Genomic DNA, 24,407 nt, shown 5'->3' with positions numbered 1-24,407 from the left:
TGTGATGGGACATATCGGCTGGTCCAGGGAAGACAGCAGCAAACAAAGTTAGAAAGACATGCCGGCCTCAACCATGGAAGGAGTGAAAATGAGATATCACCTCACACTTATTAGAATGACTATTATCAAAAACACAGAAGATATTAATTATATTGGAATTAAAAAGCTTAACAAAAAAAAGACAAGATAACAAGCATTGGTGAAGATGTGCAGAAAAGGGAGCATTCAGGCACTACTGGGAATATAAATTGGTGCAGCCACTATGAACAAAACTATGGAGGTTCCTCAAAAAATTAAACTACCATTTGATCCAGTAATTCTACTTTTGAGTATTTATCTGAAGGAAATGAAAACATTAACTCACAAGTGATATCTGGGCCCCCATGTTCATTGCAGCATTATTTACAATAACCAAGACATGAGTTGGGGCACCTGGGTGGCTCAACCAGTTAAGCGTCCGACTTCAGCTCAGGTCATGATCTCAAGGTTTTTGAGTTCAAGCTCTGCATCGCACTCTGTGCTGACAGCTTGGAGCCTGGATCCTGCTTGGGATTCTGCGTCTCCCTCTCTGTCTGCCCCTCCCCCACTCATGCTCTGCCTCTCTCTCAAAAATGAACAAACATTAAAAAAAAAAAAACATGAAAGCAACCTAAGTGTCCATCAATGGATGAACGGGTACAGAGAATCTCTTTCTCTCTCTCTCTCTCTCTCTCTCTCATACACACACACACACACACACACACACACACACACACACACACACAAGAAGGGAGGGGGAAAGAGAAAGGGAGAAAAAGAAATATTAGCCATAAAAAAGGAGAAAATCTTGTCATTCGTGACAACATAGGTGGACCTTGAGGGCGTTATGATAAATAAGTCAGACACAGAAGGGCAAATACTGTATGACCTCACTTATATGTGGAATCTAACAAACAAGCAGAACAAAGCCAGTTAAACTATAGATACAGAACACAGATAGGTGGTTGCCAGAGATGGTGGGGGATGGGAAGTGGGGATGGGTGAAATGGGTGAAGGTGGTTAAAAGGTACAAACTTCCAGTTAACAGATAAGTAAGTCCTGGAGACGTCATGTACCACATGGCGACTAATACCGTATTGCATATTTAAAAGTTGCAAGAGTAGACTGTAAACGTTCTCATCACAAGAAAAAAAGAAATTTTTAACTATGTGTGGTGATGGATGTTAAACTAGACTTACTGTAGTGAACATTTCACAATATATGCAAGTATCATGTTGTAAACCTAAAGTCAATATAATGTTATATATCAACTGTATCTCAATTAAAAAAAAAGAGAGAGATTCCACCCTAGATAAAGATTGCCTGCAACAAAATCGCATACTGAGACTGGAATTCCTCGAATATCAAGCCTCTAATTATTCTCTTCATCTGCCTTTTGCTGGAGTCCCTCTGTTGGTGATCTTACTGCGTGTCAGACTGTGCACACTATCACTGTCAGACCCTTAGCTTCAGGTATAAAGAACTCTTTTTCTTATTAGTGTTCTTCCTCTAATAAATAGTCCATTAAATTAAATTTTGAAAAGCTACTTATTTGACAGCCCAATTCATTTTTCAAAGATGACAGGGAGAGAAATAATACCTCACTCCGGGGTCTAGAAATCATACACTTTGAATTCCTTTCCCTTGAATCTTCCTGCTATGAAGTAATCCACGTTTCATGTCTTAGTATAAAGCAAATCAATAGTTTGAATTTTTCTCTCTTTCTATATACTATCTTTATTCTCAGAAGCCAGGTAGGAAATTATGTGCTTCCACCGAAAGGACTTCCCAGTTGTGTACCGTGTATGTGTGTGTGTGTGTGTGTGTGTGTGTGTGTGTGCACACACACACACACACATATATAGTACACTTCAGTGGTATATATATATATATCTCAATGGTATATATATTCTTACTTTAATGGTGTATATGTATATATATATACACACCATTGAAGTAAGAATCAAGTGAGATGTAGGAGATCAGCAAAACACTCCACTGAGCAGCACAAGAATTAGCAGTAAGAAGAGAAAATGAAAATGGACGTCATTATCACCCATATGATACTGGGAGCAAACGAAATTTTTCTGATACACTCTATCAAAGATATCTAATTTTTACTGAAAGGATCGTTGGGTACAATGGGAGGTGATGATAATTAAGATTTTTGAAACAAAGCTCAGTGTTCTAGGAGAAGTAATCTGGATCAGAAAGGGGGGGGGGGACCACAAAAGAGGGGAAGAGTATATGTAAAACAGGCAAATACTCTTCCCTCTATTTCCTATTCGTAGGTCACAGACACCCATTTCTTTGTGGACAACTATTGAGGTCACTGGGCTGTGTGCTATACAGTTACCTAGAAAAACGAAGTTTGGACTGTGCCCTCTAACAGCTCATATCATAGGGGAAGTAAGAAAAGTACAAAACATATTTCTAAAAGGAGAACACCACCATGCCAAAAGAGAAATAGAGGCAAAGTGCTCAAGCGTTTTCATAGAAGGGAAAATGGGAGAGGAAGGTTTGAGAGGTAAAGTTTCATGGATGAGAAGGCATCAGAATTTGGATATGGAGATGATACTGGGTATGGACGTGAGGATACCAGGAATGACTGTTCTGGCAGAGAGGAAATGCCTGAGCAAAGGCAGGTAGTAAGAACTCACGGGCCTGTGATGGGGCAGAGCGGCTGGTCCGTGGAAGAGCGGAGGGGCAAATGAGGTTGGAAAGGCAAGCTGGCCTCAGTCATGGAGGGGCTGGAATGCCAGGCTAAGATTATAAGCAGAACAATCTATTTGATCTTGGAATCTAGAAAAATTAATAAGCAGCTCTATTGCAAACATGGTAATCAAAGAGATAGGCACTAGATATATGCATGTGGGCAAACACACAGATTATATGTGACTTAAAACCTTGATTAAAATTTTACAAGAAAGAAAGTGATATACTCTGGAAATCTGAAAAAACAATTTGATGGGCATTTATGCATTGGAGACACTAAAGAAAGGTCCTGAGTAGAAGAGAATGTCTACTATTCAGGTGGGGATCAAATTAGCAAAATATCCAAACCATAATACACCTGAAAGACAAACTGACAAAATTTAATTATGATGACAGTCTACGCTGTATCACCGACATCAGCCCTGTGTAGTAAGCAAAAAAGGAACGATCTCCAGTGAATAGGTGTGAAAACAGAAGCTTGGATAACTTACGGGACTTGCCTGAAATCACAAGGTTATTAAATGTTAGAGCCATGAATCCAACTCATTTTTTCTCACGTTGGTGTCCTTTACATTATTCCAATCTTCCTTATTTTTAAAAATGCATTTTTTTCTTTGCACACAATTACTCTGAGGCCCATTCTGTACTTATGCAATTGCTATTTTATTTTTGCGTTTGAAGAAATATTTTCTTCCTTTAAAGTATTTTTATCTTCATGTAAATGGAGACTAATTTTCTTTTATTTCCATGTGAATTTGGAATATCACGGTTTCACTTTTTGACAGGCAAAGTTGTATATTTAAGATGTGTCTTAAGCTCAATATTTAGGTTCACTTCAGGAACAGAACTTAAGGCTAGTTTTTAAAAGCTCACGGAAGAATTCATGAAAACACCATCTTGAATATCCCTCAGTGAGATTCCTTTGGGCTCTTTTTTTTTTTTTGAAGTCTATTTATTTATTTATTTAGAGAGAGAGCACATGCACAAGTGGGGAAGGAGCAGAGAGAGAGGAGAGGAGAGACAGAAGCCCAAGCAGGCTCTGCACCACCATGCAGAGCCCAATGCGGGGCTCCATCTCGTGAACCACAAGGTCATGACCTGAGGTGAAGTCGGACACTTAATTGACTAACTGAGCCACCCGGGCGTCCCACTTTGGGGCACTTTATAGTGAATCTGATGCAGCTCCTCAGCTACTGGTCCAAATTCACGTTTATCACTCGTGCTCTTCCGAAAGGAATGCAACGACTTAGTGTCCTCTAAATATACAAATTGTTTTTTGGAAAATTCTGCTTCCACTTAGGGCTCCTCAGCCTCACCTTAACCTTTAGCCCCACTTTGCTTCTCCAAGTCTTGTCTTATTAGAGAAGTCAGAGGAGATGGAAAGCCGAAAATGAACAACTGCACAGGTTCTTCTAGAATCTGAATCAAACCCTTAATATTCCTTTCTTACGGTTTCAAGTCCAGCTTTTTGGACTTTATACCTAAACAAACATGAATTCATTCCTCTTTTCTGCATTAAGCATAAAATTTTATTTAAGTACAGTTTTTCTCTTTTCCGCAGTTAAAAATGTTTTAAAACCCACTTTCCTTTATTTTCTGACATTCAGGATACAACAAAATGTCTCTTCCTTACATATATGCATAGATGTTTTCAATTCTCACATTAATTTTTGCTTCTCAGCTACTTGCCTTTCTTCATGAGTAACATTACGTCTTAACTTTGAATGGAAGGACTGATCCTCCAAAAGTATTGTAGCACGTTCCAAAAAATAAAAGTAAAATTTCAGTGCCCCACTAGTTTCAGCGTACCAAAGTATACAAATTCTACACCTTAGGTTTAAGTATGTTTTTTTTAAAAAAAAAATTTAGTGAGAGTGTGCACGCATGTGTGCGAGAGAAAAGTGAGCGAGCGTGACAGAAAATCGTAAGCAGGCTCCACACTCATCGCAGAGCCTGACATGGGCCTTGATCTCACCACTGTGAGATCACGACCTGAACTGAAATCAAGAGTCGGACACGTAACCAAGTGAACCACCCAGGCGCCCCTAAGAATGCTTAATAAGCACTCTCAAAATATCAAAATACACACATTAAAATCCTTTGAAAAATTAGACTAACAAGTCAGAGTAGCAATTCAAAACTAGCTTTAAATTGCACACTCATTTTATTGATTTTTTTAACGTTTAAAAAACTGATTTGGTTTATAAACAAAAGATTTTAAAGCAGTGAGGGTAACTAAATCAATTCCAAATTATTGTTTTCCTTTAATTACAGTTTTTAGCAAAAATCATTTTTAAAGTATTTTCTAAATTATTGGCTAGAGTTAATATAATCTGTGATTTCATAATTATTGTTTCAAGTAGACTTAGGTTTTTAAAAACATTCTATATGTTCGTGTTTGTCACAAGATTCCTTTTGTCACAAAAATCTTTTTGGCAGGTCTCCCTGTACTATTTTCCCACTAGGTGGCAGCATTGGGCTCCATGTTAAAGGACTGAACGCCAAGCAGACCTTTTTGTTCATTTTCTAGTTTTATTTCCTATTTCCTCATCACACAGTCTTAGCACACATTCTGTGGTGGATTCCCTGAAACAGGCAATCGGCTTCCTCGCAGGAAACACCCCAGTAACCAAGGGCAACACAAGAGTATAACAGGCAGGTAAATCGTGTTCTTTTCACCTGCAACATACCAGACGGCAAGTGTCCTGTGAAAATCCCAAATCACAATTTTAACAGTCCTATGACACAGCAGAAATAATTCTTATATTATTCTTTACATAATTAAAACTAATTACTAAGTCAAACTGAAAAGATACTTAAGTGAAATTTTGATCTATTTTACCTACTTTAAAAGTGGGGAGGAAGGAATGTCTTGTTTTTGACAGATTTTAATTAGATGTTAGGTATAGGCATTTAATAAAAACTTAATAAATTGGCTCAAAGGCTTTTCCCTTAAGGTAGGCTTCTCCCAACCATCTGACATAGATGTACCTCCCTCAGAACCTGACATTTCAAAATCCATCCATCCATTCAAATTAATAGGATTATATAGCTGACTATCATGATACTATCATTGCCAGTGTTATGATAGATTTTTAAATAACTACATCTATTTTTTATTTAAATTTTCTCAATAAAAGAATTTTTAAGGGCAGCCTGGGTGGTGTAGCCAGTTAAGCATCTGACTCTTGATTTCAGCTCAGGTCATGATCTCATGGTTCAAGGGTTGTTGAAGCCCTGCATCAGGCTCTACAATGGCAGTGCAGAGCCTGCTTGGGATTCTCTCTCTGCCCCTCCCAGGCTCACATTCTCTCTCTCTCTCTCTCTCTCTCACTCCCTCCCTCAAAATAAATAAATAAAAACTTTAAAAAATTTATTTAAAAACGTTTAAAAAGAATATTTAAGCAGTACACTTTTTGAGAAAATAACTTCGGCTCAATAGCAGTACTCAAATATTATAATCGACTAGAGAAATAGGATGTATAGCCCATTTTAAATTGTTTTCTAATTAGAACTAGATGTGTAATTAACTTGTTTTCTTATCATTAGATACTTTCAGGATCTCTAAAACACTGTGAAAATGCCACCCTCTGTTTAGTACAGTTAGGCTTTTTTTTTTTTTAATTTGAGTACATTTGTTGATGTTCACAAGGCTGTGTAGCCATGACCACAATCTAATTCCAGACCATTTTCATCACTCCAAAAGGACACCCTGTACCTGAAAACAGTTACTCCACAACTCCTATTTCCCTGACCCCTAGTAACTGTTTACTTTCTCTAAGAGTTTGCCTATTCTGGGTATTTCATATAAACAGAATCATGTAATATGTGACCTTTCGTATCTGGCTCAGCATAATGATTTCAAGGGTCAGCCGTACAGTGACAAGGATCAGTATTCCATCTCTTTTATAGCTACGTAATATTTCATTGTATGGATATGCCACATTTTGTTTATTCACTCATCAACTGATGGACATGTGAGTCATTTCCATTTTGGTTATGATGAATAATGCTGCTATGAAAATTAATGTCCAGGACACCTGGATGGCTCAGTCGGTTAAGCATCCGACTTCAGCTCAGGTCATGATCTGGCAGTTCTCTTGAGTTGGAGCCCCCACGTCAGGTTCTGTGCTGACAGCTTGGAGCCTGGAGCCTGCTTCAGATTCTGTGTCTCCCTCTCTCTCTGCCCCTCCCCTGCTTGCACTCTGTCTCTCAAAATTAAACATTAAATAAAAAAAAGTTAGTGTCCAATTTTGTATGTGGACATTGTATTTTCAATTCTCTTGGGTATGTGATTCCTAGGTCATATGGTAAGCGTGTTTAACATTTTGAGGAACTGCTAAATTTTTCTAAAACAGCTGTGCCATTTTATACTCCCTCCTGGCAATGTCCAAGAGTACCAATTTCTCCACATCATTGCCAACCCTTTTTATGGTTCATTTTTCTTCATTCTCTTTCTATCGTTTAGGCTGGATACTCTCAATTGACTTATCTTCCTAACATGTTGGGTTTTTTGCCTGTTCAAATCTGCTATGCATAGTACATTTTTCATTTCAGTTATTGTACTTACTCGAATCTAGAACTTCTGTTTGGTCCTTTCCTAATAATTATTGCCAGTTTTATTGATGCTTTTTTTTTTTTTTTCAGGAGAGAACACTTAGAGCTTTTTATTGTGCCCTTTTTTTGTTGATATCCATTTGGCCTGGATTTTCCATTTAGGCCTATAATACACTGCAGATTAATTTTAGAGTATGGTTTGAGGCAAGGGTCAGGGTTCACGATTTCCAATATGGATAATCAATTGTTCTAACATTTCTATTCTTCACCTATTGAATTGTTTTGGCATCTCTTTCAAAAATCAGTTTGCCATTTAAGCATGGGCATATTCTGTTCTAGTGATCTATTTGCCGGTCATTATGCCAAAACCCCAATGCTCGATAGGACTTTATAGTAAATCTTGAAGTCATATAGAGGAAGTCCTCCAAATTTGTTCTTTCATAAGACTGTTTGGGTATTTCAGCTCCTTTGCATTTTAATACAAACTTTAAAAATTGGCTTGTCAATTTCTATTTAAGAAAAAGGCTGCTGAAAAACTAGTTGGGGTAACACTGAATCTAGAGATAGTCTGGGGAGAATTGATATATTACCAATATTAAGTCTTCCAATTCACTGACACGATATAGCTTTCCATTCACAGGCATCTCGTTTAATTTCTCTCAGCAGTGTCTTGTAGTTTTCATTGTTCTTACAAATCTTGTTAATTTATTGCTATGTATTCCATGTCTGATGCTGTTGTAAATGGAAATTAAAAAAAAAACCTTTATTTTCCAATTGTTTGCTGCTTGTACACAGAAATACAACTAATTTCTGCATTCTGCCCTTCTATCATGTGACTTTGCAAAGTTTGTTAGTTTTATTGGTTGCTTTTCAGATTCTTAAGGGTTTTTCATGCAAAGTCATCATATGCAAAGAGAGACATTTTTACTTTTCCTTCCCATTTCACATTCCTTTTAAAAAACATTGCTGCAGCGATTGAAACTTCCAGCAAAATGTTGAATAGAAGCTGTGAAAGTATATAGTCAAAGCTTGCTCTGGAAACCTCTTTAATTGGAGCTTATACTCTATTTTAACTATTCTTATCATTCAGTTTAGGTTTCCTGCCTAGCTATTTGTTTTCTATTCATCCTGGGTTTTTTTTCCCCCTTTCCTGATATTTTTTGGCTTAATCAAATGTTCTTAGAATTCCATTAAATTATTGACACTTTATGTATACTGTTTTGTATTTTTTTTTAATGGTTGCTCTATGGGTTATAATGTGTTCCATAACTTATCAGTCTACTCAGTGTTACTGTTCTACTTCATATAAAATGCAATAATCCCACAACTATACTTTCATTCACCCCATACTATACTGTCATCTGTACAATTACCAAATATGTTGTATCTATGCACATTACAAACCCCACACCACAATGTTACAGCTTTGCTTTTAAATAGAGAAAATATATAGTATTTTATTTACCCACATATTACAGTTGTTTTAACATGGTCGTTCTCAATGAGGAGCAATCTAAGGGGTAGAAGAAAGATACTGCTAAGTATCTTCCAATGCACAGGATAGTCTCCCCACCCTCTACCCAGCCCAGAATGTCAACAATACCAAGGCTGAGAAACTGTGCCTTAGGAATAATGTGCGTTGTTTTTATCTAGTTGCTTTCAAGATACTCTCTTTATAACTTTGGTTTTCATCATATTAACTAATGTGTCTAGGTAAGTTGTTCTTTTTATTTATCCTGCTTTGCAGGGGAGATGTCTGAGCCTGTTAGGTCTGTAGGGTTTTTACACCAAATTTAGAATATTTTTACTAACACTTTTTCAAATATTTCATGTGGCATTACCTGTCTTCTCCTGGAACACCAATTACACTTATTTTAGACTACTTGATATTGTCCCTCCTGTCTTGAGGATCTGTTCGCTGATTTTCATTCTCATTTCTGTTTTTCAGACTGAATTATTTTTTTGTCTTTATGTTAATCATAACTTTTTTCCTGTTTTCTCCAATATTTTGCTAAGCCCATCCACTGTATTTTTGTTTCCAGATACTATACTTTTCGATTGTAGAGTTGCTATACTTCTTTTTTAGTGTATATTTCTTGCTGAAAATCCCCACCTATTCACTATGACTTTATTTTCCTTAAGTTCTTGAACATATAATCGCTGCTTTAAATAAGACCTTATCTACTAAGACCAACATCTGGGTCATCTTGGGGTCAGTTTCTATTAGTTTTCTTCTTTTTAAAAACATTTTTTAATGTTTATTTTTGAGAGAGAGGGACAGACAGAGCGGGAGTAGGGGAGGGACAGAGAGAGGGGAAGACATAGAATCCCAGGCAGGCTACAGGCCCTGAGGTATCAGCACAGAGCCCGACGCGGGGCTATAACTCATGAAATGTGAGATCGTGACCTGAGCCAAAGTCAGACACGCAACTGACTGAGCCACCCAGGTGCCCCGAATTACTTTTCTTCTTAATTGTGGGTCACATTTCTTGTTTCTTCAGTTATCTAGTAATGTTTATTTACTGAACATTATACATGGTATATCATAATGACTATACATGTGTAATCTTCCTCTGGTGATTACTGATTTTTTTTTTTATAAGAAGGAGATAACTTTGCTGAACTCAAACTCCAAAACCCTGTCTCTTCTGTGCAGGGGAGGAATTGAATCTGTTCTCAGTTCTTATCTTCTAGCTATTGTTTTCCACCAGGACCTGGAATCTCCCTTACAAACATATTTCAGAGGGTCAATTAAGTGTATTTCACCTGAGTTTACACAGAGATTTTTGAGGCTCCTTCCTAAGCAACCCCTTTTTCAGCGACTTCATGCTTACTTTTCAGCCTTGCTAATGGTTCTGAACTCTGTGCTCTGACCCCACCAGCCAGTAAATGCATGGACTACAGGTGGTGTTAGGCAAACAGCCACACAAAGACAGATCTCATCCAGTGCCGTTTCTATCTTTCAAGGACTAATTCCCCTTCGGGTTCTGCTTGCTTTTGATCATGTCCCAAGCCTTTGGATAGTTGTTTTTCTTTCATATTTAGTCCAGTTTTAATAATGGTTATCTGCAGGAGAAATAATGTGATACAGGCAACTTCACCAATATTGGAATACGAGTTAGGGATTATTATATCCATCTGGACCTCGACACATCCATCTCTCCTAATTCTTATGCATAGCAGCCAACACAAAAGAAACAAAAAAAAAAAAAGTTTTTATGAGACCCTACTTCCATGCCCGATGAAACTCGTCCATGGTATAATGAAAATAACGTGGACTCTGTTATCACAGAAATTGTCTGCTAACTGCATGAACTTACAAAGATTATTACCTTCTTTTCCACTTGTATTAGGGAGGCAGTCTCACAGTGTTGTCGGAAAGGTTAAATGCTCACATCACAAAGCATACAGCGAGTGTTAAAAACAAAAAAAAATGTTGGTTTCTTTTCCTTAGACCTCTCCCTCCATTCCAGCAATGGAAATAAAAGGAATTCCTAAAACACGACCACTTTTTTTTCTAGTTACTTCATTCCATAAGTAACATCTAATCGAGTTCACTTCACAAAGATGAAAGAACACAAGACTGAGAACAAAACTCACTTGATGAACATACACAAGGCAGAAACAGAGACTGTTGAAGGGGATGATGAATCCAGGGAAGATTCCCACATCCACAGTGTCTCTGCGTAAGCAAGTATGGAGGCAGGAGGAAGACTGGTGATGTAAAAGGCATCTTTATCACAGAATTTCTCCATGAGTGAATAGAGAAGTGTCTTTCTGCGGCTAAGTATACAATGAACCACAATAATCTAATAAGCAAAACTGCTATTGAAAAAAACAGAACAAATTTCAAAAGTGAAATGAATGCAAAGGTAAGGAAAAAAATTAACTTGAAAAAATTAAATCATATATGTCAGCTGGGCAGAAGGTGGAGTAGGTAAACTCTACAATTGCCTTGTTCCATGGATACAAGTACATAACACTCCTCTCAGTATAAGTAACCTAGAAAATGACCCAAAGACCAGGAGAACAAACTCCACAACTAAAGGCAGGCAAGAGGCTATAATGAAGAAGGTAGGAAGGGTGATGACATGGTCTGAGAGTGAAACAGACCGTGGTGTCCGTGGTGGGGAGGGAGTCAGTGGTGCAGAGAAGAGTGGAAAACAGATTTTCACACTGGGGAGCTCATGAATGGGGAGGACAAATCTCCACAATATTTCCTTTTGAACGTGAGAGGGGCCAAATTTCGTGAGTTCTTAAAACCAGCAGGACTTAAAGGCTGGAATTTTAAAAAACAGCAGGCTGAGCTCTGGGAGAGCCTGGATGGCAATAGGAAGCAGAGCCCCCAACCTTAAAGAAACAGCACAATAAACAGCTTGTGCAGATACAGTGTAGACCAGCAGTTTGAAAACGCAAGGGTAGATAGGAAGGAGTGGGATTTGCTCATCTCTGAGCATGGCCTGGAGACACAGGGATCACAGGGAGACTCCTCCAGGAACAATGGAGCTGCCAGGCACCACTGCCCTCCCTACTGCACAGCATAAACAACGGCCATCTGTGGGAACCAGCATGGCACCAACTCTCCTCACCTAACTTGCTTACACCAAGCCCCCAGCCCCGGTCTTCAGCAGATCTGCCCTTCCCAGTCATACATGCCCTAGGCTTGGCACTGTGAACCCGTCCCGGAGAAGACCAGACCACATCTCCTGTACCTTTTGTGAGACCTCAGTTCTGGCAGTAACAGGGGCAGGTCTCATTTAGCAAGCAGACCGTTGCACACCTTGCTAGAGAGCCTCTACAGACAACTGGACTGAAGGAAAAGCAGGCCAAGGCTCAACGGAACGGTACGTGCAACACACATAGGAGACACTGAAGTGCCAGGCCCTGGGTAACAGGGGATACTGCCCTGTGGGATACTAGAGGATCTATTCTTCATAAGGCTATTATCATTAAGAGCATGAAAAGTAGCTGACTTTCCTAACACACAGAAACAGACAAAGGAAGCCAGAGAAAATGAGGAGACAGAAACACATTCCAAAAGACGGGCCAAACCACAGCAAGAGACAAAAGTGAAAGGAGAGAAGTAATATGCCTACCATAAAGATACTCCCTGAACTGGAGAAAAGAGTAGACGACATCAGTGAGACACAACACAGAGATTAAAAAAAAAAAATCAGAGATCAAGAACACAATAAAATTTACTTAAAAATACACTTGATGGAATGAGCTTGATGAAACAGAGGAACAAATTAATAACTTGGAAGACAGAGTAATGGAAAGTAACCAAACTGAGCAAAGGAAAGAAATTATGCAAATTGAGAATAGTCTTAGGGAACTCACTGATTTCATCAAGCATAATAACATTCATATTATAGGGATCTCAGAAGAAGAAAGAAATAAGAGGGCAAAAAAATTATTTAAGGAAATAATCTGGGAAAGTAAGTAGATCCAGATCAGGAGGCACAGAGAGACCCCTCTAAAATTCAACTCAAGGAGGTGCATACCAAGACACATAGTAATTAAAATGGCAAAAAGTAGCAAAAAAGAAAAAGCTTTAAAAGCAGCAAGACAATTATACACGAGGGAAACCCCATAAGGTTATCAGGATTTTTCAGTAGAAACTTTGCAGGCAAGAAGGGAATGGCATGATATATTCAAAGTGCTGAAAGAAAAAAACATGCAACCAAGAACACTCTATCCAGCAAGGTTATCATTCTGAATAGAAGGAGCGTAAAGAGTTTCTCAGACAACAAAAGCTAAAGGAGTTCATGACCCCTAAACCAGTCCTACAAGAAATATTAAAGAGGACTCTCTGAGTGGAAAGGAAGACCACAAGTGAGAGTATGAAAAGTAAACACAAAAGCAGTAAAAATAAAAATATTTCTGTAAAAATCAGTCAATGGACACATAAAGTAAAATGATGTAAAATATGACATCATATACCTAAAATATTGGGGGAGAGGAGTAAAGAATAGGTTTAAACTTAAACAACCTATACGCCAACAAACTGGACAACTTACAAGAAACAGATAAATTCTTAGAAACAAATAACCTATCAAAACTAGGGCGGAGGAAAAACAGAAAATTTGAACTGACCAATCACCAGCAATGAAACTGAATCAGAAATCAAAACAACTTCCCCAAACCAAAACTCCAGGACAAGATGGTTTCACAGGCAAATTCTACCAAACATTTAAAAAAGAGTTAATACCCACTCTTCTCAAACTGTTCCAAACAAATAGAAGAGGAAGGAAAATTTCAAAGTTCTATGAGGTCAGTATCACCCTGATACCAAAACCAGATACAGACACACACCCCTGTCCCCACCACACACACACAAAGAGAAGTACGGGCCAAGATCTCTCGTGAATATAGATGCAAAAATCCTCAATACTCTACAATTAAGTGGAATTTTTTCCCCCAGGACACAAGAATGGTTCAATATTCACAAAACAATCAACATGATACATCACATCAGTAAGAGAAAGGATAAAAACTGTGTGATCATTTCAAAAGGTGCAGAAAAAGCATTTGACAAAGTATAATGTTCACTCATGATAAAACCTCTCTGCAAAGTACGTCTAGAGGAAACATATATCAACATAATAAAGGCCTTATTTGAAAAACTCACAGTGAACATTATACTCTGTGGGGAAAAACTGAGAGCTTTTCCTTTAAGGTCAGGAACAAGACAAGGATGTCCACTCTCACCACTTTTATTCAACACAGTACTGCAAGTCCTAGGCACAGCACTTAGACAACCTAAAGAAATAAAAGACATCTAAATTGGTAAAGAAGAAATAAAATTCAGTATTTGTAGATGACACAATACCATCCATAGAAAACCCTAAAGACTCCACCAAAAAACCACTACAAGTGATAAACGAATTCAGTAAAGCCACAAGATCTAAAATCAATGTACAAAAGTCTGTTGCATTCCTAAACACTAATAATAAAAATACAATCCTGAGGTGCCTGGGTGGCTCAGTTGGTTGAGCATCCGACTCTTGATTTCAGCTCAGGTCATGATCTCAGGGTTCATGAGATGGAGCCTCATGAGGGGCTCTGTGCTGACAATGTGGAGCCTGATTGGGATTCTTTCTCCTTCTCTCTGCCCCTTGCCCATTTATGCTGTCTCTCTCAAAATAAAGCATAAAAAAAATAAAAATACAATCCCATTTATAATTTTACCAAATATATTAAATATGTAGGAATAAACTTAACCAAAGGGATAAAAGACCTATACTCTGAAAACTACAAAACACTGATGAAAGAAATTCAAGATGATGCAAAGAAATGACAAGACATTGATGCTCATGAATTGGAAACACCACTATTATTAAAATGTCTACCCTACCCAAAGCAATCTACAGATTTAATGCAATCCCTATTAAAGTACCAACAGAATTTTTTACAGAACTAGAAAAAACAATCCTAAAATTTGTATGGAACCACAAAGGATCTCAAATAGCCAAAGCAATCTTGAAAAAAATAAAATAAAACTGGAGGTGTCACAATTCCAGATTTCAAGTTACATTACAAAGTGGTAGTAATTAAAACAGAATACTACTGGCATAAAAACAGACACATAGATCAGTGGAATAGAACAGAAAGCCCAGAAATAAATCCACAATCACATGGTCAACTAATCTTCAACAAAGGAAGAATCAATATCCAATGTGAAAAAGACTGTCTCTTCAACCAGTGGTGCTGGAGTAACTGCAGAGCAACATGCAGAAGAATAAAAGTGAACCACTTTCTTTCACCATACACAAAAATAAACCAAAAGTGGATTAAAGACCTAAATGTGAGGCCTGAAACCATAAAAATCCTTGAAGAGAGCATAGGCAGTCTCTCGGACACTGGCCATAGCAACACTTTTCTAGAGGTCTCCTGAGGCAAGGGAAATAAAAGCAAAAATAAACTACTGGGACTACATCAAAATAAAAAGCTTCTGCACAGCAAAGGGAACCATCAACGAGAATAAAAGGCAATCTACTGAATGGGAGAAGATACTTGGCAAATGACATATCTGATAAAGGGTTAGTATCCAAAATATACAACTCAACACCCAAAAAAATGAACAATCCATTTAAAAAATGGGCAGAAGACACAAATAGATATTTCTCCAAAGAAGACACATAGATGGCCAAAAGACACATGAAAAGATGCTCAACATCACTCATCATCAGGGAAATGCAAATCAAAACTATAATGAGATATTACCTCATACCTGTCAGAATGGCTAAAATAAAAAATTTTAAAAACAAGTGTTGGCAAGGATGGGGAGAAAAAGGAACCTTCTTGCACTGTTGATGAGAATGCAAACTGGTGCATCCACTTTGGAAGACAGGATCAAAATTCTTCAAAATATTAAAAATAGAACTACTATGGGGCGCCTGGGTGGCTCAGTTGGTTAAGCATCCGACTTCAGCTCAGTTCATGATCTCGCAGTTTGTGAGTGTGAGCCCCGCATCGGGCTCTGCACTGATAGCTCGGAGCTTAGAGCCTGCTTCAGATTCTGTGTCTCCTTCTCTCTCTGCCCCTGCTCTGCTCATGCTCTATCTCTCAATAATAAATAAAGGTTAAAAAAAAAATTTTTTTTTAAATAGAACTACTGTATGATCCAGGAATAGTAGTGTTGGGCATTTATCCAAAAAAAACAAAAACATTAATTCAAAAGGATACCTGCACCCCTATGTTTATTGCAGAATTACTTACAATAGCCAATATATGGAAGCAGCCCAAGTGTCCGCTGACAAATGGACAAAGATGTGGTATATATTTGTAATGCAATGTTACTCAGCCATAAAAAAAAAAAAGAAAAAAAAAGAAATCTTGCAATTTGCAACAACATAGGTGGAGCTAGAGAGTATTATGCTGAGCAACAGAAATCAGAAAGACAAATACCATATGATCTCACTCATATTTGGAATTTAAGAAACAAAACAAACAAGCAAAGGGAAAAAAGAGACAAACCAAGAAACAGACTCAAAGTGATGGTTACAGAGAGGAGGTGGTAGGGGAAATGGGGGAAGGGATTAAAAGTACATGTATCATGATAAAATTAAGTGATAAAAAAAATTACATAAAAATTAAATCATACATGTTTAAATAAATTTTTAAAAGTTTATTGTGCTTCCTCCTGTTTATAAAGTGAATTTTGTTCCTTGTAAAGAAAAAAGATAAAATTGTATAGGACCATATAAATTTTAAAAATTAATAAGAGATTATGAAACATTTACCATGAATTTACATGGTGTTTTACATGATTTTTAATATTTGCATTGTATATCTGGGATAAATATGACATGATTTGTTTATGTAGTCTTATAAATTGTTGGAAATTTAGGCTGTTTCTAATTTACAGAACTATAAACTATTTATAAATGATTTCACACATCTCTGATAATTTCCTTGGCTTTTGCCACCTGTAAGTATAATCAGCATACAATGAATGTCCCTATCTCAATTACTACTGAAAATATTAATAAAGGAACAAAAATGGAATCTTAAGAAACATGTAAGAGAATGCTTTCCAAGTTGTATCTGTATTAATTCATGATTACTATTCCTTAGATATAGGTCTGTTGCCACCTACTTACATCATCTTTCAATCTGTTTTCTCCATCTTTTCCACAGGTAGGTAAGAGACTTTATTATACAGTATTCGAATATTCAACTGCACCATTTTTACAGAAACTATTACACTTGTGTTTCTAGTATCCTATCATTAAAGCATAATGAGGCATCAGTTGTTCCAAGTGAATTCACACAGGTTTTCTTTTCTAAGGTTTTAGAGACAGATGAGACAAACACAGTTGCTCCAAGGAAATCAAAGTGGAAGCATTGCTCACACAGATAGGACAGAGCTGAGAAGCTGATAGGCTGAGAAATTAGAAAGAATCAGAATGGTTAATTATAAGACTCTCATGATTATATAATCCTATACTGCTAGCATATACACTCTCTGCTTAAGCCACTGAAAATAACCTGAAGGAGCAAAGGCCAAAGTAAAATTGACTTATTTAAATAATAACACAATATACCTTCTGAATATAATACTTTTTATGTTATTGATTGATTGGTTTAAATGTCAGAATAATGCCTACAATAATGATCATGTTTCTGTATCAGTAAGCAGGGGTGAAGAACAGAGGCATTTCCTTGGGTTCCTTAGTCAGATGTACATTGATAAAAACCAGAAGTCAGCAGAGTTTTTCTGTAAAGAGCCAGAGAGTAAATATTTAATCTTGTGGGTCCTATAGTCTTTGTTGTAGCTATTTAACTCTACCATTGTGGCACAACACAACCACAGACAATATGTAAATGAATGAATGTGGTGGTATTCCAATACAACTTCATTTACAAAACAGGTAGTGGGGGGGGGGGGGGTGGCACCTGGGTGGCTCAGTCGGTTGGGCTCAGGTCATGATATCACAGTCCGTGGGTTTGAGACGGAGCTCAGAGCCCGGAGCCTGCTTTGGATTCTGTGTCTCTCTCTCTCTCTGACCCTCCCCCATTCATGCTCTGTCTCTGTCTCAAAAATAAACAAACATTCAAAAAAATTAATAAAAGAAAAACAGGTAGTGGGCTGGATTTGGTCTATAGTTTGTTGGCCACTAGTCAACAAACACTGAGTAAACACTGAGAGGGAAATATCTAGTAAAATGCTAGTTAATTTCTTGCCTAAAGAACACGGCCTAAAACTCCAAATGAACAAGGAATATTGTATAGATGAATGCAATTTTACTTTCCTATGATATTTCCTATGATATTACAGGAATCACAATTTCAATTATAGGAATCACAATCACAATTATAGGAATATGAGCTCAATATATAGTTGAACCAATTTTTCTAGATATCAATACCTGAGAATCATTTACCTGTGCATAGTCACCAAAAGGTTGAGAATAAGAAATGCACTTTTCCAATGTGTGTTGTGATTCATTTCCCTGAGAGATTGCATCCAGAATGTTGCTTGCAATTCCAGTCTTCTGTATAGTGGTTTTACTTGCAGGGGCTAAAGGCAAAATCAATCATATTTTCAGCTAAAAGTTGTTTTATTGTAAGTTATAAGCAAAATACAAAACTTGTATTCCCAAAAAGAACACAAATTTTCATTAGCCAGTATATGTCTATATTTATTATGCCCAGGGGAAAAATATGTAGTATATGATGTTGTCTTGTTCATTTAAAGCAACTGAAAGTGGAAGTTTGCCCTATAGATAAATAATTTTGATGGAAACATTTTTTAGATCTATATCTAATCTCTAAAAGAAGGCAAACAAGGGGCGCCTGGGTGGCTCAGTCGGTTAAGTGCCCGACTTCGGCTCAGGTCATGACCTCACGGTTCTTGAGTTTGAACCCCACTCAGGTCATGATCTCACGTTTCTTGAGTTTGGGCCCCGTGTAGGGCTCTGTGCTGACAGCACGGAGCCTGGAGCCTGCTTGGAGTTCTGTGTCTCTCCCTCTCACTCTGACCCTCCCCCACCCCTGCTCATACTCTGTCTCTCCCTCTCACTTTCTCTCTCTCTCAAAAATAAATAAGTTAAAAAAATGTTTTTAAAGAAGGCAAACCAAATGTAAACTAACTGTTCTTGTTAATGCAATAGTTGTAACCATCCATTTTTAGACGAGGTAAAAATGTGACATGGGAGAAGCACATTAAATTTTTTTCTGGCTCTTTAAAAAAATTACAAATCAATGTCTACATTTAAGAGGATACTTTATAAAATACAAAGAATGTATATTAAAACCTTTAATCTCCTTCATTCAGTCCTATTCTTTTTCCCAGAGGTAACAGTTTAGAATTTATTTTCCAAAATTTACTGTATGCATTTATACATTAAGTATGCACACATAAGAATATACGGCTTTATACAAACATGAATGGAATCTCTTTGTTCCTACATTGGCTTTTTTCACTTAATTTGCTTTAGAGATAATTTCATATTAGTACGTGTAGCTCTCCCTCAATTACCAAAAAAATTATACTGTATTCTATTTTATGATGAACTAATTTTTATTTAACCACTCCACTACTGAAGAACATTAAGGTACTTTTCAGTTATACCAATTGACAGCCAACATTGTAATGAACATCCCAGTACCCAGAGCATATACCACATTTGTGATTTTCCTTTAAAATTATAACTTATTCTAACTGAAGACCTGAGAAGGCCTTTCAAGAAAGTAAACAAGAGTTCAACCTCTGCCAATTATCATTAGCTTAGATATTTTGGGGTAGTTTGCAAATATTCTGGATAGTAGATTACTTACATAGGCTCTTTTTTAAAAATACGGTTCTATATGTATTGCAAAGCATTATAGTATTGTCAATAATTCCTTTGCTCAATTATTTTCTATTATGATTCAATAATTCAATAAATTAATTATATTCTTAATAAAATATTACAAAAGATATTTTCCTTAAATAATCAGAATGTATTTTAAGTGTCTTAATTTTAGTTACTCTTTCAATTTAAAGGCTGGTCATAACTTAAGCTTTAATTAGTCAATAAGCATTATTTGCTTTCATTAAATTAAAAATTAAAGTAAAACTGATTATAGAAAATATTCAATACAACTCCAAAATATTAATACTGAGCTCTCACTTACATGATAAGCACACACTGGGCAACACACTTGCCAAGTTCAAGTATGGATTTTTACTGAGCCGTATTTCTTTTGGTGGTTCTCCCAATAGTGAAGTCTGATTCTTAGAAGCAGCCTATTTATCAAAAACAAAAGAGTAGGTGCTTACTAGGAGGTACAAGAAAATAAAGACACATAAAGAGTAATGCCAATTCTTCAATAAATCCAGTCCAGTGTAATAAAAATCTGTCGAACCTTATATTTGAACATATTAAGTTATGGGATATTTCTGGATATTGATTAAAATTATCACATTCCACTTGTTATTTCTGTCAATTAGTTTTTTTTTTTTAACTATTCTAGAACCATAAAACTTCAGAACTGAAAGAAAATTAAAGGCCTTCATATAAATCCTTCTCATTTGAATTAGGAGAGAATTCATCTTCATAAGAAAAGACAAATCCCATACCTTTTTTCCAGAAATATTGTTATCCACATTTTCTTATTAAGATTTCTATTTTATATTGTACAGCTACAGCCAAATGATAAAGGAAAGCTTATTTATCTTTGGTTCTAAGAATAATACCAAACAAAATCAGTGGACTTAACAAGATCCAAATACACATTTAGATGATAACCCTAGAAACATTTCTTGAAAAGATATGCTATCAATATAATTTTATATAACAAGGTATAAGGGTATTTCTTTATTTCTAATATTTCTTTAATACTATTTCTAGTATTTGTAGTATTTCTTTAAATGGAAAGGGCTGATTCTTCAGATCATTTCAATTTCTTCCAACAAAATTTTGTGCTTTTCGTTCCCTGTTGGTAAAAATTTTTAAAGACAACAATTCAGATTACTATAATAAAGTTAAAGCTAGCAGCTAAGTTTTCATTTCCAAATTAATTTTTATTTTGTTCTCCGAACAGAATGAAGAAAGTATAATCTGAAGTGCTTATTTCTATATTTGAGAGCCAGAGCTCCTTTTATTTGTTCCTTATCTGGCCAACATTACTGTATTTGGATTGAGAAATCTATCTTGCATCTCTTCATAAGCCCCAAAGTAGGGCTTGTGATATGTAAATCACAGATGTAAATGTATTCATCCATTCACATATGTTTACTGAATGTTCACTATGCTTCAGGCACTGTGGTATTGATAACACCAAAATGAGTAAGACAGGAATACTACCCTTAAGAAATTCACAGTCAAGCAGATACAATAGCTCAAAAGAAGTCTGAGGTGGAACCCTAAGATTCTAGGTGGGAGCTAAAACCATTAGATGTTTGCCAAAAGAAAGCATATAGCACCAGAAAAGACAATGCCTTAGAATTCAGTAACTGAGTAAAGGTAGCCAGCAAAGTACTCTCAGATTTTGTTTCTAAAGTACTTACATGGCCAAGGTAATCAGATTCTATCCTATCAGGGGTTCTCTAGCTATGAAAGAAAATCAATCATAAAATTTTAAAACGTACAGAGTCTGCCGACAAAGAAAAGCCCTGGACCAAATGGCTTCAATGGATAATTCAATAAGACATTTAAAGAGGAATTAAAACCAATTCTTCTTAAACTCTTCCACAAAACTGACGAAGAGAAAATACTTCTTAACGTATTCTATGAGACCAGCATCACCCTAGTACCAAGGCCAGACAGACACTACAAAAAAGAAACTACAGACCGATATCGAGTATCACTATTTGTGCTAAAATCACCAACAAAACACAAGCAAGTCAAATTCAGTGGATTATTAAAAGGGTTATATGCCATAACCAACTGGGATTTATTCACAGAACACAAGGACAATTCAACATACAAAAATCATTCAATGTAATACACTACATTAACAGAATGGAGAAAAAACCCCACATGATCACCTCAAATGATGCAGAAAAAGCATCTAACAAAATTCAGCACACTGTCATGATTAAAATTCAACAGGCTCAACATATTAGGAATAGAGGGAAACTACCTTAATACAACAAAAGTTATATATGAAACATTACACTCAATGGTGAAACACTGAAATATTTCCCTCTAACATCAAGAACAAGACAAAGTTGTCTGCTTTCACCACTTCTGTTCAACATAATATTAGAAGTTCTAGCCAGAGCAATTAGGCAGGAAAAAGAAATAAAAGGCATCCAAACTAGAGTGGAAGAAGTAAAATGGTCTCTGCTTGCAGATGACATGAAAACCCTAAGTAGCGCACACACACACACAGACACAAACTGTTGGAGTAAATGAATTCAGCAAAGTTGCAGGATATAAAATCAACATGCAGAAATCAGTTACATTTCTACACACTGATAATGAACAATCCAAAAAGAAAGTTAAGAAAACAATTCCACTTACAACATAATCAAAAAGCATAAAATATAAGATTAACCAAACCAAGAAGGAAAAATACCTGTCTACTAAAAACTACACAACATGGCTAAAAGTGATACTTGAGCAGAAATCTCAATAAAGTGAGAGATTAAGCCATGAAAACATCTAAGACTGCACTGTCTGACACGGTAGCCACTATCTACACATGAATACTCAGCATACAAAACGTGAACAGTTTAAACTGAGCTGTTTGTGAAATGTAAGATATATACTAAATCGCAAAGAATTAGTACCAAAGAAAGAATGCAAAGTATCTTAGTAGTTCAGTATATATTACATTTGGTAATAGTATTTTGAATATGCTGAGTTAAATATTAAAATATCAAAAAACACTGCTGAAATAAAAGACATAAATAAATGGAAAGATATCCTATGTTCATGGGTTAGACGACACAATGTTAAAATGTCAATATTAACCAGAGTGACCTCCAGATTCAATACAATCCCTATCAAAATTCTAAATTTTCTTTGCAGAAGAAGAAAAATCTATCCTAAAATTCATATGGAATTTCAAGGGACCCCCAAAATAGTAAAAACAATGTTGAAAAAGGTGAAAATAAGAAGAATAGAGGGCTCATACTTTGTGATTTCAAACTTACTAAAAAGCAACAGTAATCATAACACTATAGTATTGGCATAAAGACACACAGACAAATGGAATAGAATAGAAAGCCCAGAAATAAGTCCCTGCATATATAAATAATTTTTGACAATAGCCAATGGGGACAGGACAGTTTTTTCAACAAAAGTGCTGGGAAATCTGGGTATCACATGTAAAAGAATAAAGTGGATCCTTACCCTACACCACATACAAAAATAAACTCAAAAATCAAAGACCAAAATTAAGAACTAAAATTATAGAATTCTTAAAAGCTTAGGTGGAAGGCTTCATATTTGCCCATGAATTTTTGGGTCTGACATCAAAAGCAGAAGCAAAAAAAAAACAAAGAAAGAAAGAAAGGAAGGAAGGAAGGAAGGAAGGAAGGAAGGAAGGAAGGAAGGAAGGGAAAAGGAAGGAAGGAGGGAAGGAAGAAGAAAAGAGAAGGAAAGGAAAGAAAGAAAAGGAGGGAGTGGGAGAGAGAAAGGAAGGAAGGATGGAAGGATCACATGTTGGGTCACAAAATAAGTCTGAACAAACTTAAGAATACTGAAATCATATTGAGTACTGTTCTGACCACAGTGGTATGAAACCAGAAATTAAAAACAGGAGAGAAACTGGAAAATTTATATATGAATAAATTAAACAACACATTCCTGAACAACCAACAGGTCAAAGAAGAAATCAAAAGAGAAGTCAAAAAGGATCTTGACACCAATGAAAATGGAAATATAACATACCAAAACTTATGGATGCAGCAAAAGCAGTTCCAAGAAAGAAGTTTATAGTAATGCGTACATGAAGAAAAAAGATCTCAAACAACCTAACATTATACATCAAGGAACCAGAAAAAGAAACAAACTAAGCCCAAAATTAGCATAAAGAAGAACATAGTAATGATTAAAGCATAAATAAATGAAATACAGACTAGAAAGATCCATGAAACTAAGTGTTGGCATCTTGAAGAGATAAACACAACGGATAGACCCTGACTAGACTAACCGAGAGAACAAGAGAGGACTCCAATAGTTACAAATGAAAGAGGAGACATTAAAACTGGTACCACAGAAATACAAGGGATTGTAAGAAACTATTACCAAGAAATATTTGCCAACAAATTGGATAACCTACAAAGAAATGGATAAATTCCTGGAAACCTATACCCTATCAAGACCAAATCATTACAAAAATAGAAAATCTTATCAGACCAATAATGAAGTAAGGAGTAGTCAAAAACCTCCCAACAATGAAAATAACAGGACTAGATGGCTTCACTGGTAAATTGTACCAGACATTTAATGAAAAATTAATGCCATTTCTTCTGAAACTCTTCCAAAATGTTCAAGAGGAGAGAATACTTTCCTAATTTATTTAATGAGGCCAGCATTACCTTCATACCAAAGCAAGAATACTGCAAGAAAATAAAATTACAGACCAATATCCCTGATAAACACAGATGCAAAACTCAACAAAATACTAGCAACCCAAATTCAGCAATATATTAAAAAGATTGTACATCATTATCA

General features: G+C 36.2%; 1 protein-coding gene across 2 annotated transcripts in view; it reads right to left on the bottom strand.

Moving 5' to 3' along the window:
- Positions 1-24,407, bottom strand: part of RAVER2 (ribonucleoprotein, PTB binding 2) — a 97,313-nt gene that overhangs the window by 10,763 nt on the left and 62,143 nt on the right. For both annotated transcript variants that reach the window (XM_042952012.1, XM_042952013.1), the window contains exons 10-11: positions 19,915-20,026; positions 18,180-18,316 (exon numbers count right to left, since the gene is read on the bottom strand). In XM_042952012.1, the coding sequence (XP_042807946.1) occupies positions 18,180-18,316; positions 19,915-20,026 (249 nt within the window). The remainder of the gene's footprint in view (positions 1-18,179; positions 18,317-19,914; positions 20,027-24,407) is intronic.

This window comes from Panthera leo, chromosome C1 (genome assembly GCF_018350215.1).
Source record: "Panthera leo isolate Ple1 chromosome C1, P.leo_Ple1_pat1.1, whole genome shotgun sequence".
Classification (NCBI taxonomy): Eukaryota; Metazoa; Chordata; class Mammalia; order Carnivora; family Felidae; genus Panthera; species Panthera leo.
Note: the sequence above shows the minus strand (reverse complement) of the source record. Positions and strands in the feature narration are given on the sequence as shown.